Source organism: Chlorocebus sabaeus, chromosome 12, assembly GCF_047675955.1.
Source record: "Chlorocebus sabaeus isolate Y175 chromosome 12, mChlSab1.0.hap1, whole genome shotgun sequence".
NCBI lineage: Eukaryota > Metazoa > Chordata > Mammalia > Primates > Cercopithecidae > Chlorocebus > Chlorocebus sabaeus.
The window spans coordinates 67,895,883-67,912,359 of NC_132915.1; the positions used below are offsets into that span (position 1 = coordinate 67,895,883).

At 45.9% G+C, this 16,477-nt stretch overlaps 1 protein-coding gene across 2 annotated transcripts in view; it reads left to right on the forward strand.

The window, feature by feature from the left end:
• The first annotated feature begins 1,392 nt into the window (after window positions 1–1,392).
• The window catches only part of ANP32B (acidic nuclear phosphoprotein 32 family member B), a 31,892-nt gene continuing 16,807 nt past the window's right edge, over window positions 1,393–16,477 (forward strand). Inside the window, exons 1-2 of one of the 2 annotated variants that reach the window (XM_007968627.3) lie at window positions 1,393–1,802; window positions 12,569–12,718. In XM_007968627.3, the coding sequence (XP_007966818.1) occupies window positions 1,749–1,802; window positions 12,569–12,718 (204 nt within the window). In that variant the 5' untranslated portion in view covers window positions 1,393–1,748. The remainder of the gene's footprint in view (window positions 1,803–12,568; window positions 12,719–16,477) is intronic. The other variant, XM_007968628.3, reaches the window with a different exon arrangement.

Consider the following 16,477-nt stretch of genomic DNA (forward strand, 5'->3'; position numbering starts at 1 on the left):
AGCCCCTTAAAGCTGATGCTCAATAATTGCTTGTTGCTCATGAAACCGATTTGGTAGTTCTTATTTTTTTGTTTTTTGTTTTGTTTTTTTTTTTTTTTTTGGAAAAGCCAGCATTGCATAGCCCGGTGGTTCTCATAACCTTAGTTACAGACCTCTTGTAACCTCCTGAGAACATCTGTCTCCATTTTCCCTTGTCATGAAGACATCTGCTGAGACTTTAACAGGAGTCAGGGAACCACATACTAGAAAGTTTTTCTTTTCCCATATTCCTTCTAAAACTTTCATCTTCAAATGTTAACTCATTCAGTATTTTAAAAGCTGATCTATAATCGGTTTACAATTAAGTTTGGGTTGTTTGCCACTAAAACTTAGGTAAAATACGAATTGGGGCACTTTCTTAACTTCATAAAACTTTATATTAATGCATAGAATTTCAAGTTTTTCTTTCTTTAACAAATTGTTCTTAGTTTTTGGTGCTTCTAGTCAGTACAATCTCACATTGTATTTGATATATTATGTATTTACTTATTTTACGCTGAATATAAAGTCATTCCCAGGTGGTGTGCAAAGCACAACACCCACCCCGATCTGGTGCTCTAACCCCTGGGACCCTTTCAGCCAGACCATGACAAAGGCTGCCTGCCAGGTTTCAGCGAAACTTAGACCACCAAGAATTTACACACCTCACAGGGGTGCCCTAACGAATAAATGAGATTTAAAAAAAAAAAAAAAAAAAAAAGGCGGGGAAACCCTGAGGCCCTATTAGAAATGCTAATTGTTTCCTTCTCTAGCTCCTATTAAAATGTTAGAAAACCGAGGCAGACTCTCCTGAAGAGGGTGGAGATGCTAGCCCGCTCTGTGGCTTAGCAAGCGACCCCAGCTGCCATGCCAGGGCCGGCCGGCCACGATTCTGTCCCGACGGGGGGCGCGCGGATCCTCGGCGGCACTACGGACGCCACTCTGCCAAGGAGGCAGCGGTGTTCGGCCTGTTGGCCCCAGACTGTGTGGCAGGCAAAAGGTGAACCTCAAAGCCTCTCTGTCCCGGGCTTCACATTTCGCGCCTCCGCGGGCGTCGTGCTGCCCCCGTGAGCCTCCCCGGATGGACTGGGCTTTAGGGACCCCTGAAGCCAGACTGCCAAGCTTCCCACCAGCCCTTCCCGCGAACCTCCGGGCCCGGGCCGCAGACCCAGCTCCGGGCGCGACGAGGTGGGGCCGGGAGAAGAAGTCTCAGCCCGGCGGGGGTCGGGGAAGCCCCCCAACCCCCGAGAAAGGTCTTACATCAGCCGCCCCACGTGCAATCGGAGGGAGGGAGGAAGTCGCTCCTCTACCCCGGCTGCGCCTTTGCCCAGCCTCCGCCCCGCCTGTCGCGCGTCTCCCCGCCCCGTCCTTGGTGGAGCCGCGGCCGCCCAGCCGAGCATCGCCGCGCGGGGCCGAGTGGAGCCGAGCAGCCGCCGCGCCGCGTCGCCGGTTTAAGCGCAGTGCAGGCCGCGGCCGGGGGCGGCGGTAGTGAGCCCAGCGCTGCGCTCCAGCCTCCTTTTCCCTCCATGGTTTCTCTCCGCTCCCGTGAGTAACTTGGCTCCGGGGGCTCCGCTCGCCTGCCCGTACGCCGCCAGCCACCCAGGACCGCGCCGCCGGCCTCCGCCGCGAGCAAACCCTTCCGACGGCCTTCGCTGCGCAGGCCGGGACGCCTCTCCCCCCTCCGCCCCCGCCGCGGAAAGTTAAGTTTGAAGAGGGGGGAAGAGGGGAACATGGACATGAAGAGGAGAATCCACCTGGAACTGAGGAACCGGACCCCAGCAGCTGTAAGCAGAGCCCCCTCCAGGCGCCCTCTCCCCTGATGACTTGCATGTAATGGTGGCCACCTGCGGGGCCCGGCCTGAGGGTTCGCCGGCCCCGGCGCGGGGAAGAGCGCAGCTCGTGGGCTCGGACGGGGAAGGCGGGCGGGCGCGGAGGGGGGAGCGAGCGCGCGAGGATTAACTCTTTGCCGCCCGCGGGCCCCTGGGGCGGCCGGAGGAAGGCAGCGGTGTGGGGGAAAGCAAACTTTGAGCGCTTCGCCCGCCCGGGTCTTTCCCCGGAGGGAGCGCGTGTGCAAGTGGCCGGCGGCGAGGGAAGGAGGCGGGGGTTGTGTAACGCTGGGAGCCATGTTTGCAGCCTCCCGGGATGCGCGGCCGGGCGGAGGCCGGGCCTGTCGAGGAGCTGTGCGGCCATCCCCGCCTGGGCCAGGCCGGGCTCCGCGCGCCCCGGGGGGCGCGGATGAGGCGGAGCGGGGGGGGGGGGGGCTTCTGTAACCGGAGCTCGCGATGGGAGCCGGCCCGGCCCAGGGCAGCGGATGTGGGGCGAGGAGGGGGCTTTTTTCCTTTGAAGGGAGCGAGAAGCCCCCTCGGGCGCTTGAGCGGGCGCGGCCTGGCGCGCAGAGCGGGGGAGGGGCGGGCCAGGGCGGCGGAGGTGGCGCAACCGCCGCCCCTCCCGAGGCCAAGTTTGAAAAAAGGACGCGGTTCCCGCCATTTTTCAAGCCTAAAAATAAAACTTTCTCTCTTGTTTCCTCGCTCCCTCTTTGCCCTCGGCCTTGCCCACTCCGACCGCCCAGAGGCAGCCCAGGTCGACCGGGGCCAACCGTTGTGGCGACGGCTTTGCCCTTCCCCCTGCGCCGCGGCGGCGGAGCCCGGGGCCCCTGCCCCAGGAGAATGGCCCCTCCGTGTGGGCGGGCGGCGGCTCCTCACGCCAGCCGGGGCGCGCCACAGGCCGCCGCAGCGCCATGTTGGCGGGTGCCCGTCTCCCTCCGCCTGGTGAGCCGGCCCACGAGCTTGGCCTTGCCCGCCCTCCCTCGGCGCTGGCTGGCAGCCGCCTCTTCCCGCGCCGAGCCCTCGGTCTGTTTCCCCCCGCCCCGCCGGGGCTTGGCTCGCACTGGCGGGAGCCGCGCGCCGTGGCCACCGCCGACTCATCCCGTCGCGGGCGCGCTGCCGACCCCCTCCCCCTTCTTAAAAGGGCAACGGCAGGCGGCCACCCCCGCCCCGCGCCGAGCGTGCGGGGTTTCGGGCGGGCCTCAGCTCGGCGCGCGGGATTTTGGGCGGGCCTCGGCTCGGCTCGTGGGCCGAACGGCCTGTGGCCTCCCACGTGCTTGAGAGCGGCCTGGTGCGACCGGCCGCGCGCCTTCCGGGCTGCAGGGGCCTGAGGGCGGCCCTCTGGCGGCTGCGTGGGCGTGGGTCCGGTCTGTGGGAATCGCCCCTTTCGTCTCGCGGTTTTAGCGCGGCTGCCCGCCGCCGCGAGCCCCCGACTCCACCAACCGGCGCGGGGCCAGGTAGCGCCGCGGCCGGGTGCCCCAGCGGACCAGTGGTTTCCCGCCGAGGGCGGCCCCGCGGGGCCTCCCGCCCCGGGCTAAGCGAGCGGCCGGGTTTCGTGCCCTCAGGTGGCTGTGGTTAACGAGTGGCGAACTTGTGGGAATTCGTCGACCAGGGTTCACCTGGTGTGCTCGACGTTTTATATCGTTGCTCTAGTCTTTGGGGTCACCACTAACGCGGGGTGGGCCGGGCTCCACCGCCCGGCGCTGTCCCTCCCGGAGGGCCCGCGAGGGTGGGCCGCTCCGGGGGTTCCGAGATGGAGGGTCGCAGGCGCGCGTTTTTCCGACCTTCCGTCAGACATTTTGTGCCCGCCACGTGCTAGCCTATAGCCAGGGCGTCCAGCTCGCGCCACAAAACTTGAGGAGAGGCGTTCTTGCCTTGGGAAGGTGTTCGTTCCAGACTTTTCCATTGCGGCGTAATTGCAAATCCGTAGGATATGGACTAGCTAAAATTAGCCAAAGTGTCTGCGAGAGAAGTACACACGTGGGTCTTCAGAAATGCTTTAGAATCTAGAATTTGAGTTCTTTAGAATATGCTCAAACTAAAGGTCTGTTATAATTCTCGAGCAGTGTTCCCTCTGGGAAATAACAGTTGGCCTGCTGTTCCCCTTAGGTGATGATTTCATATATGAAGTAATATTGGTTTAAAAACACATGATCTACAGGTGTTCATTTTTCTTTTTCTTTCTTTCTTTCTTTTTTTTTTTTTTTTTTTGAGACTGAGTCTCTCTCGTGCCCAGGCTGGGGGTGCAGTGGCGCTGTCTCGGCTCACCTCAGCCTCCGCCCCCTGGGTTCAAGCGATTCTTCTGCCTCAACCTCCCGTGTAGCTGGGATTACAGGCATGCGCCACCACGCTGGGCTAATTTTGTATTTTTAGTAGAGACGGGGTTTCTCGCTGTTGTTCAGACTGTTCTGCAACTCTTCACCTCAGGTGATCCACCTGCCTCGGCCTCCCAAGGTGCTGGAATTACAGGAGTGAGCCACCGCGCCCGGCCGCGTGTTCATTTTTCAAGTAATCAACTTAACCTTCTTGCGAGTCAGGCCAGAGCCATTTAATTCAGTTAAATTGAAACATTTTCTCGGTAATACTATCCACATTTCAAGTGCTCAAACGTGACAAGTGGCTCGTGGGTGCTGCATTGGCAGCACTGGCCTGCAGAATCCACTGGTTTATTAAGTAAACATTTGAAGCCTGAGAAACCATTGAGGTGATGTGGTGCTTTTTGCACTTGGGAGAGTTTGTGAGGCCTTGAGAGAGTGTTGCGGGAGCCAGCTGAGATTGTTGGGGTAGAGGAAAGTTCCCTTAGGGAGATTGAGACCAGTGGGAGTTAGGAACCCAGGTGGACGAATAAAACTTTTACCTAAAACTGAAGGGTTTTCAGGAAAAAATGCTGTAGATTTTGAAGGAAATTCTAAAAGAGAGTTTAAAGTGTTTTTCGCACAGAGGCATCATCTTTAAGGTAGATGAAAAGTTCCGAGATCACTCCCTTAAAATCACATTCAGCTAGTCACATGATACCTTATGTGCGATGTGCTGGCACATACCATAAACACCACAGAAATTGGTGGCATGGTCAGCTGTTACACAATAGGCTTGGCGTCTGGGATCCTGCAGACTTGTCATGTGGGGTAACATGAAGAATCCGTTACCCCGTTGAAGGTATACTATTGTATGCATAGGATGCTCTGAAATACAGCAGTGTCCCATGGTTGACCTTAATGATTTTAAAGTCAAGTGAGATGTAAGAGTGTTTGAAGAGGGCGAATAGGGGTTTAATTGTAAATGTGTTCTTATGTTTAAGACCAGGTGGGCTTTTATTGTGTATGTGGCTTTTTTCTTATTACTGGGGTTTGTTTGAAGAAGACCCTAGTAACACTTTTGTTCAGTGGGGCTCTTGTGTGTTCTGACCGAGGAAGACAAGAAGGTAAACACAAAAGTGTTACTAGGGTCTTCTTCAGTTTACCTATTACTTACTATATCCCTATTCCTTATAAACCCAAGTTTGCCCATTTCCCTAAGGGATGAGGGCGAGGGATTGTAAAGAAATACTGAATTTTTTTTTTTTTCTAAGTCCAAAACAGCTCTTATAGCAGCAGGGTGTATTCTCATAGTGGAACAAAATGGCCTAAGATGGCATTTTAAAGTAATCTTCATGAAGAATGGTGGTTACCGTTTAAAAATATAGACAAGGATAGGAGCTATTTTGCATGACAAGGAAATATTTTATATAAAATATTGGCAGTTCACTGAGAGTAAATTGAACAGTGCTGGAATATACCATATATACACCATGGAAACTGGAGGTCTGGTCAGTAAGATGAGGAGACAGTGACATGCAGTAATTAGATATAAACCACATTTAGTTGTATTCCAAAATTGGAAAAGAATACCTGTTCTTTATGTGAGATTCTTATCCTTCCAGTAAACTGAACATGTCGCTCTGTTAGAAGCACATCATTAACCATGCATCTGGGGACAATCAGCCTTCCTATCAGCTCTGAGTTTTTCTTTCAAAGTTAGAAAGCCAAGCATTTCGTTACTGTGGCTTGCAATCTATGCCCCTGCGAAATGCTGGTGTGCTATTTGCTGTATTGTGTGTATTGTGACGTTTCATCTACCAAAATAAAAGCAGTCTTTACCTAGTCCCAGTTTATTGGGAAAAAATGTAGATTGTCTTTAACTTCCATCTTTTTTTGATCCACACCCCCTCCCCAGCTTTTGACCTCTTTTATTGTGTCTTCTGTGATGTAATTTTGAGCTCAATCGGATATTCTAATTGGTTGCATAGCAACTAATCGGGGTTTTTTTCCTTGTATAAGTAATACATCTTCATTGAAGAAAATTAGATATAGATAGGCCAAAAAAATTGTAGGTATAGATAAGCAAAAAGAGGATAGACATACATGCCTAACCTACCATCTAGACACTTTAGTGTAGAGTCTACCAGAATGTTTAAATTTTTTCTAAACTTGGTTCATGCAAATAATCTGAATGCTAGCTAGCTTGTTTTGTTTAGAAAAAAATGCAGTGAACATCTTTGTGTGTGTCTTTATTTTATAGACTCATTATTAATGTCTGCATAGATCATAATTTAAACATCTCAGGTTGTTCACAGGGATTTTGGCTGTTTTAAATACTGCTGAAATGAACATCTTATAATGTTATTTTTTTCCCCCCTGCCAAATTGCTTTTCAGAATGGTTCCCTTATTTTAATACCCACCAGTAGGGTATTGGTGGGTCTTAAACACATTGGAGAACTACTAATATAAATCCGTTCTCGGCCGGGCACAGTGGCTCATGCCTATAATCCTAGCACTTTGGGAGGCGGAGGAGGGTGGATCACCTGAGGTCAGGAATTCAAGACCAGCCTGGGCAACATGGCAAAACCCCGTCTCCACTAAAAATACAAAAACTAGCTGGGGGTGGTGGCAGGCGCCTATAATCCCAGTTATTCTGGAGGCTGAGGCAGGAGAATTGCTTGAACCTAGGGGGGCAGAGGTTACAGTGAGCCAAGATAGCACCACTTCACTCCAGCATAGGTGAAAGAGTGAGACTCCGTCTCAAAAATAAAAATAAAATAATAAAAAGTTCTATTATTTTGAAAACATTATTTTAAATTAATGGGTAGAAGATTTGAACACTGACTAACTCAGAAGGATGGAAATTGCAAGGATGGCAGGAATTACTTTCTGTATTTTGGGATTATTTCACTTACCATAATAACCAGTATTGTTCTAATTAAAAGAATTGACAACTCACAAAGATCTTTAATTCCTCCATACCCTTTCCTCCTTTTATGGCAGAGACAACTGGTATAGTTGGAGAGCATCACCCCACCAGTTAGGTAAAGTTGATCTTTTTTCATAGTAGCTAGGGGAGTGGCAAATGAGCACATTGAAGAGAATGAAAGGGAAAAACATTTTTCCATCTCCTGTGGCCCCCACCTCCAATCGCCGGGGATATTCCCATGACCTAGACTCATCATAACTTGAAGGACCTCATAGACATTTTGCCATTTAGAACTTAAAATGTGTGTGGTTTTTTTTTTTTTTTTTTTTTTTGAGAGAGAGTGTTATAAATCATTGTTATATCTTCCAGTCAGATCTGAAAAGGTATTTGGCCGCACTATAGTTCAAATTTTTCAATGAAAAAGTAGTAGGAAACTACTGTTTTGCTGCTAAATGTAGAAAACAAATATAAGAATTAAATAGGAGATAGTACGGATTTTTCATTTTTAAATGTTTACCTTAAATTTGTGTTTGAGAAAAGGCAAGTTTAATTGGAGGATGAGGGAAGAAGAGGAGTGAATTTGACCCCAAAAGTTAAACCGTCCATCTTCAAGCAGAAGGCCAGTTAACTCTTGGACCAAATAGATCATTATGCACAAATGAACAAGGGCCTGCCTAACCTTTCTTCATTAGATAACAGCTCTGGGAGGATTTGAGATATAAGAAGAAACTAGGACCTTTCTCCTTTGATTAGGACCTTTGGTTTATTCTGAATCTAGATTGGGAAGCTGTGGGATCATCTTGACCCAAGCCCCACTCAGTCTCTCAACCACGCTCTTCCCAAGCTGTTATCTCCTTTGCAAGGCAGTTTAGATCTCTATACCCAGGGAGGATTGAAAAGAGATGATGAGGCTTAGTTAGCTCTGTGGGGATCCACTGAGAACCCCAGAGTTGATATAAAGATTGTTTTAAGCTGAAGATATTTGAGATTCAACCGATGCAGAGAGAAGCCTACTTGGAGTTTATCTGGCTAAAAGCAAATACATATCACATACGAGGGAATTCTCCCTTTGGAGTGTGCCTGTTCCCAGGAGAGAGGCCAAGAGTAAATCTCTGGTGGGGGTGGGGGGAGTAGTCTTACGGCCGTAAGAAAACAGAGACCACTCATATCTATGTAGACAGACATTGTAAACTTGATCTCTCATCTGTTCTGAAAATCCCATTTGTGTTCCCTAAAGAAATCTGTTCTTCCCAAAAAGTTTTTCTCCTCCTATCTTTTCCTCTTCTAAGTTAGGTATATAAGCCCTAAATTCTAACTACTCAGTTATCACTGAGCATGAGTGCACCTGTGTATGTGTGTTGCACGTGTAAATGCACTTTTTCTGCACGTCAAATGCCACTTTTCTGCCATTGAAACAATATCCGAGCTCAGAATACCTTTTCATTAAGGTCCTGTTGAGAACTTTCAACGACCTTGAAGTTGGCTGATGGAACATTTAGACCTGCTATCCTTGGGTACAGCCCTGAGTGGGGCCCTCCAGTGGTCTCTGCTTTATGCAGTAATTCCCATTATCCTCTGTGCTTATTCCCCAGTGACTCATCTTCTCAATATGCTTCTTGCATTCTGTTCTTGGGGTAGCATGTTTCTTTACATTCTCAGCCTTCCTGGAAAAGTCAAGGGACGTGCCTTTTCTGCCTAGCCCAACAACTCTCTGCCCTATTTATCCCAGTATATCCTATTGTCTCTTACTGGTAGAGGCAATAAAGGTCTCAGGTATTCATTTCCTGAACTTCTCACTCTCACTTAATAAACTCACTTACATCTCTGTCTGTCCTAGCCATCTCTCCAGAAGGAGCTGTCCCTCCTCCAACAAGGGTAGAATGATACCTCATTTTTAATATACATTTTTACTACTTACAGTTGAACCTTTTTTTTTTTTTTTTGGAGACAGAATCTTGCTCTGTTGCCCAGGCTGGAGTGCAGTGGCGCAGTCTCGGCTCACTGCAACCCTCCAACTCATGGGTTCAAGCGTTCTCCTGCCTCAAGACTCCCGAGTAGCTGGGACTATAGGTGCACACCACCATGCCTGGCACATTTCTTTGTATTTTTAGTGGAGATGGGATTTCGCCATGTTGGCCAGGCTGGTCTCAAACTCCTGACCTCAGGTGATCTGCCTGCCTCAGCCTCCCAAAGTGCTGGGATTACAGGCGTGAGCCACCGTGCCCAGCCAAACTTTTTTTTTCTTCTTTTAGCTGGGTTTGTGTCGCTGGGATTGTAGGCACTAGCCACTGCACCTGGCCTTGAACAGTTTTTTTAGTGTTGGCTATTTCTGTCTTTAAGAGCTTGTCTGTCCTTTGTTAGTGTTTGTGCTGGGGTATTTATTTTTTCCTCACTTAGGGTAAAAACGATAGAAGATATCCTCAAGAACAAGATAATGCAAATAGCCAGAATTTCCATAATCGAGAGGTTACAAAAAGTAACAGTCAAATCGGAAAATAATTTTGCAGCGGTTAAAATGAACTACTCATTTAAAAGAGAAGTTGATGTTTTAAATAAAGAACTCTTAACTAAAAACAGACTCAGATGTTTGTATTCTTTCACTTAGCAATAGATTCTGAAGACACAGTCCTAAACACAGAAGACATTTTAAGTAAAGATATGGCATTATTTATGGTAGGGAAAATTGAGCACAAATGTTCAACAGGGAGGATTGTAAAATGATTTATAGTATATCCACACACTAATTTCTTTGGCTATTAAAAAATACTCTGTGATCAGAAAGTTGGTCCCCTTTATGTCTAGGTTTTCATCTTAGTCCCCCGCAATTGTGTCACAAACCTCTGTACAATATTGCTGACAAACCTGTGACCATTTTTTTCCTCATTCAGCAGTTACGTAGGCTCTTACATAGTGATATAGTGGTAACCGGAATATACATGACCCTGTGATCATGAAGCTTAGTCTAGCAGTGACCTTTTTTTTTTTTTTTTTTTTTTTTTTTTTGAGATGGAGTCTCCTTTGTCACCCAGGCTGGAGTGCAGTGGCACAATCTCAGCTCACTGCAACTTCCGCCTCCCAGGTTCAAGCAATTCTGCCGCAGCCTCCCGAGTTGCTGGGACTACAGGCACATGCCATCATGCCTGGTTAATTTTTGTATTTTTAATAGAGATGGAGTTTCACCATATTGGCCAGGCTGGTCTTGAACTCCTGACCTTAGGTGATCCACCCACCTTGACCTCCCAGAGTGCTAGGATTACAGGCATGAGCCACCAAGCCCAGGCAGCAAACACGTTTTTTAACCTGCATTTGAGTCCTCTGGTACTTTTTGATGACGCCTTGCAGTGGTTAAAGTGGAATTTTGCAAGTTGAAAGAAATGTCTTTAAGAGGTGATTTCACTCTGTGAGCTGAGAGGCAGTATGGCTAACTCTAATTCTTCTTCACTTCATTTTTGGCATATTGGTGTGTTTTGTATAACATTTTTGGATTATTTTGGATAGAATTTTAGAAAATCTCCCAAGGTAAATGGGAACATTTTAATTGTATTGCAGTATACTGTTTACATGGGTGGGTGATGGCAGTTGACCTTTCTGAAATTTTAATGGTTCGTTGGTTTTATGTTTAGTTTCTTTTTAATACAGAATAAATATATGCTTGTAAAAAATTTAGTACAGATATAAGTAAAGTAAACAGCAAAGGTCTCTGACATTTTCCATTCCCTTTACCCAGAGGTTACTTTCTGGCCATTTATAATGTTCCAAGCCCTAGTCTCTACAACTTCGTGAGGTAGGTTCTATTATCTCCACTGTATGGGAAACAGGCACAGAGAAGTTAAGTGACTCAAACAAGGTCACACAAGTTCTGAGTGGCAGAGGAGAACCAGGATTCGATCCCAGGCATCTGTCTCCAGAGCCCAGCTTTTGTCAGAATTGACCTATTGAGTTTTCAGATGTGCTGATTTCTTATCAGAAAAGGGAAGAATGAAAGAGATATCTAAATAAAAGTGGAAGGAAGGGAAGAAGTAAGTGGATGTAAAGAGTAAAAAGGATGCCTGGCTTCTGAAGAGGAAGTAGGGTAGTGAGAAGTGGTTGGGCACTTACTATGTTGTGGGTATTGCTGACTTGAAATCTGTTTCCTTCTCTGTAAATGGGGGAAGGAGAGTGGTGGTAAAAATAATAAATGATTAAGTACTCTATAATTGATAGCAATTACTAGAGTAGCGTCATTGGATGTTGTATGAGAGGATGAGGACACTCTTAATAGCGCCTATTCTCTTTTCAGACTATCAGCATCTCCCTACCATACACATGCTTAATTAATGCTATTAAATATGGTAGGTTCACTAAAAGAATGCCTTTGTTGATGCAGTTAGAACGGTAATTTGCATCACTGTGAGTAGATCAAAGTGGGCTAAAAAGTTGCAACTTTCAGGATGATCATAGAGCAAGAATGGCAACATGGATTATTGTGGTGGATCTGCGTGTAGACTATTAAGTAATCAGTATTCAAAAGTTCAGATCATCAGATGTGATACTGTTTTTGAGACGGAGTCTCACTCTGTTGCCCAGGCTAGAGTGCAATGGCGAAATCTCGGCTAACTGCCACTTTCTCCTCCCAGATTCAAGCCACTCTCCCACCTTAGCCTCCCGAGTAGCTGGGATTACAGGCACTCACCATCATGCCTGGCTAATTTTTGTATTTTTGTAGGGAGGGGGTTTCACCTTGGCCAAACTGGTCTTGAACCCCTGACCTCAGGCAATCTGCCCACCTCAGTCTCCCAAAGTGCTGGGGCTATAGGCGTCAGCCACTGTGCCTGGCCAGATGTGATACTCTTGGATGGACTTAAATTCTGAAAAAGGAGACTGTGTAGCCTGAAAATGAAATTTAATTTATTATCTAGCAGTTCTCTCCTAGAAACTTGCAACGCAGATTGATCTTTGTTTTGAAGTAAGGACTCTTGCATCCTGATTTCTTCCCAGTGTCAAGATAATCTTGGCAAAGATTAATAAAACCAGAGTTGGAAAGTGTGTTGGTGCAGAAACCTCTAGCCGGAATCTCTTAGTGGTCTTGATAGGAAACATAAAGCTTTCCTCTTTTCCAGTGGTTATCTTCTCGGCCTTAAGGTAGAACCAGCCTACAGGGTGTCTTCACTCTGCATTTGCATTTAGATAAAAGCTGCCCTTTGGGGAACAGGCTGGAAAAAAGAAATAAGGGGAATACACTTATTTCACTTATATCTTAAGAACTATACTTTCTGTTTCTGGAAAAATAAAGAGTGTGTTTATACCCATGGAGTAATATTCCATCTTTGAATCTGTCAGTATATTGTTACTGAAGGCTTAATCAGTTTTTATCTTTTTATAACTAAGATCTAGGTCTGAGTAAGAGGCTACCTGTATATACATATGGGTGTTTTTGCAGGATATTTATGGTAGAAGTTTTTGCTTTATTTGTTTTCAATGTGTTTTTGAGCGCTTATCCTCTTTTCTTTGTCATCCACAGGTTCGAGAACTTGTCTTGGACAATTGCAAATCAAATGATGGAAAAATTGAGGGCTTAACAGCTGAATTTGTGAACTTAGAGTTCCTCAGTTTAATAAATGTAGGCTTGATCTCAGTTTCAAATCTCCCCAAGCTGCCTAAATTGAAAAAGGTAAGTGCTTTTTCTTTAACGGTAAAAGAGAATGATCCTGGGAAGGGAAAATGTATGATTTTACCTGTAAGGATGCACTTAGTGTAGCAGAAAGCACATGGCCTTTGGAACTGGGCAGATATGGGATTGAATTCTAGCCCTAGCATTTCCTTGATGGGCACACTTCTGCAGGTTACTTAATCTCTCTGAGGCCCAATTTCCTCACCTGTAAACTGGTGGTATTACTTGACCTTGCAGAATTGTTGTGATGTTTGGAAATAATGTATGTTGGGTACTCAATAAATAGAAGTTAGGAAGAATAATTACTGTATTTTGTGAGTAATTTGTTTGTTAATTGTTATAAAACCAATTCTCTATCCTTTCGGAAAAAAGGACCAAATGCTACATAAAAATGTTTTCTCTGGTCACTGCACATTTAACTGTCACAGAGTCCCAGAATGTCAGAACTGGAAGAAACTTTGCTCCTCTAACCCAGCCCCTTATTTTATAGGCACAGCAATAGTCCCAGAAAAGTGTAGTAATTTGCCTAAAGCCACCCACAGAAGTGGTTAGCACTAGAGCCAAAACTAGAACCCGTATCTCCTAACCCCCTATCATTTCCATTGTATAGGAAAAGATATGTGGTTATATAAGTCTTGCAGAATTCTCTGCCATTTCAATATTCACTTTACTAGGAAAGTTAAGTTGTACCTTTATTTAAACTAAGGCACACGTAGAAGGAAACGTAGTCAAACTTGGGCAAAGGTAGGTTGTTCCTAGAGCTTGGTTGAGTTCTGTGTGGGACAGTTAGTTTTTTGGTATTGGGGTTTGTTTGTTTGTCGTTGTTTTGCAGGGGGTGGAGTGGGTTAAGTATAATACATGAAGCTGGGCATGGTGGCTCATGTCTGTAAACCCAGCACTTTGGGAGGCCAAGGTGGGAGGATCACGTGAGGTCAGGAGTTCGAGACCAGCCTGGCCAACATGGCAAAACCCCGTCTCTACTAAAAATACAAAAAAATTAACTGGACACGGTGGCATGCACCTGTAGTCCCAGCTACTCGGCAGGCTGAGGCACGAGAATCGCTTGAACCCAGGCGGCGGCTGAGGTTGCAGTGAGCCGAAATCGCGCCACTGCATTCCAGCCTAGGCAACAGAGCAAGACTCTGTCTTGATTTAAAAAAAAAAAAAAAAGTATAATACATGAATTAAAAAGTAGAAGTATTTTTTGTTTTGCTTTATTTGCCTTGCATTAGGTAATATTAATAAATGCTCAGGCAGTCTTCATGAGTTTCAGGTGACCGTTTCTGATGAGAAAGAAATTTCCCTTTCTAAGTATATACTAGGGGTTCAAGTATAATCCTTTTATATTTGCATGGTTTATCAGTGACGTTGGAAGCGCTGATTAGCCCAGTTAAACACAGGAAAGCTTTTTAGCATCTATTTACATAAACTTGATGCTAGCAGATCCTTAGTGTGTGTGTTGTGTTGTTTTCCTAGCATTCTGATTTTCCTGAATTACTCTTGGTCTCTGTAGTCTGTAGTCTCAGACTTACTCAGAAATTCAGCCTATCAGTGACCATTTTTATAGGGACTTTAATAAACCTTTCTGAATTCCGAAGAGAGCTTGCTTGAGTTCTGAGGAGGACAGGGTTTTTGTTTTTGTTGGTTTTGGGTGGGCGGGGGTGGGCGTTAAGTACATGAATTAAAATCCTTTAACATTTAAACATTAATCACTTCACTTACAGGGCTAATGAGAGGGAATCATACTTAAAGGCAGGTTGAGTGTACTCATGATCAATAAGAACTTTATTTTCTTTCTATTCCAGAACACAAACTGGTGTTGTTTTGTTTTGTTTTGTTTGTGAGATGGAGTTTAACTCTTGTTGCCCAGGCTGGAGTGCAGTGGCACCATCTTGGCTCACTGCCACCTCTGCTTCCCACATTCAAGTGATTCTCCTGCCTCAGCCTCCTGAGTAGCTGGGATTACAGACATGCGCCTCCACGCCTGGCTACTTTTTGTATTTTTTTAGTAGAGATGGGATTTCCACTATGTTGGTCAGACTGGTTTCGAACTCCTGACCTCAGGTGATCAGCCCACCTCGGCCTCTCAAAGTGCTGGAATTACAGGTGTGAGCCACTGTGCCTGGCCCAGAAACTGTTTTTAACAAGAAATAAGTACTGAAAAAAAAATTGATGTGTAAATGTCACAGATTTTCTAAATTTACACATCTATTTCATTTCAAAATAAATATGCTAATAAATGTTTTGGTAGACTGCCTTGTTTTGGTAGATTGCCTTGTTATTCCTACTCCCTGAGATACACATGTTAAAAGGATATGGATGTTACATGTGTATGTGATATTCTAACCACATGGTTTAAAACATGGGTCAGGAAAAGTGATCTCTGTTTTTATTTGATTTACTAAAATCACCAATAAAGCTAACACTTGACTCTATTATTTATGGGCTTATGTTTTTAAACCTAGACCATGACTGGGTATTTCACTGAAATATTCCATTGAAAGGAAAAAACTGTTTTGAAATGTTACATTTTCCTCTTCTGAAATATTTAACACCTTAAGCAGCTGACTTGTTTTTTTAACTCAGTTTTTCAGCAAATATTCATATTTTTAAAAGTTACTCTACTCTGCACTATGTAGTACATTTCATTGCATGACAAAAACTGCATTATATGAAGCTTTCATGCTATTCTAGGTACTAGCATAATAAGGAGGACATGGATATTTATGAAGCCAGCCTGTCTGGCTTCAAATCATAGGCCCACTATGGTAACAGCTGGGTGATCTTAAGCAAGTTTATTTTCCTCATCTGTAAACAGGAGTGGTAATTCTGCCTACCCCATAGAGTTTTTGTGAGATCAGATGAGTTAAGGTGTTTCTAGTGCTTTGAGCAGTGCCTGGCATTTAAATACTATGTAAGGGTTAAAGTTACTATTGTTGTTGGCACTTTAAAAGAGAGAATTAGAACCAGCTGTGTAGCCGAGTTTTCTTGCCTGCAAAAGGAAGAGCTTGAGTTAGATGTTCTTCACAATGCTTTCCAGGCTCCAATTCTTTCTACTCTAAGATTCTAATATTCCTTGGTGAACGCTCATTCCCTCCTTGACACATTACTTGCCTGTGCTACTTGACCTGCAGCTTAGAAATTAGAGTAGGTTCTAATAAAGGCTAGTGCCAGGTTTATGCAAGATGTGGCCTCCAGGGAGCTGGTTTCATAAACCTGAGCCTGTTGACCCATTCCCTTTCCTGAGGTTATGAAGCTTCTTTATGGGCTTACTTTTAGGGCCTGTCCCTCTCTCGTAGCTTTCAGAGCAACATTCCCTGGTGGCTTCCAGGTGTAGAACTCCACAGTGTATGTCAGTATTGTCCAGAAATTAGGTTTCAAGTGGGCATTGCAAGCTTTGAAGGCACACAAAATAAGCTGCTCAGAATGCACAGACTATTAAACCATTTACCCTTTCTGGCAGGTATAGGGTATTACAACTTGTCAAAGGATTCTAATTGGTTTTGACCTACTTTTTAAGTTAGAAAATGTATTTGCTGGCTGGGCGCGGTGGCTCAAGCCTGGAATCCCAGCACTTTGGGAGGCCGAGACGGGCGGATCACGAGGTCAGGAGATCGAGACCATACTGGCTAACACGGTGAAACCCCCCTCTCTACTAAAAAATACAAAAAACTAGCTGGGCGAGGTGGTGGGCGCCTGTAGTCCCAGCTACTCGGGAGGCTGAGGCAGGAGAATGGCGTAAACCTGGGAGGCGGAGCT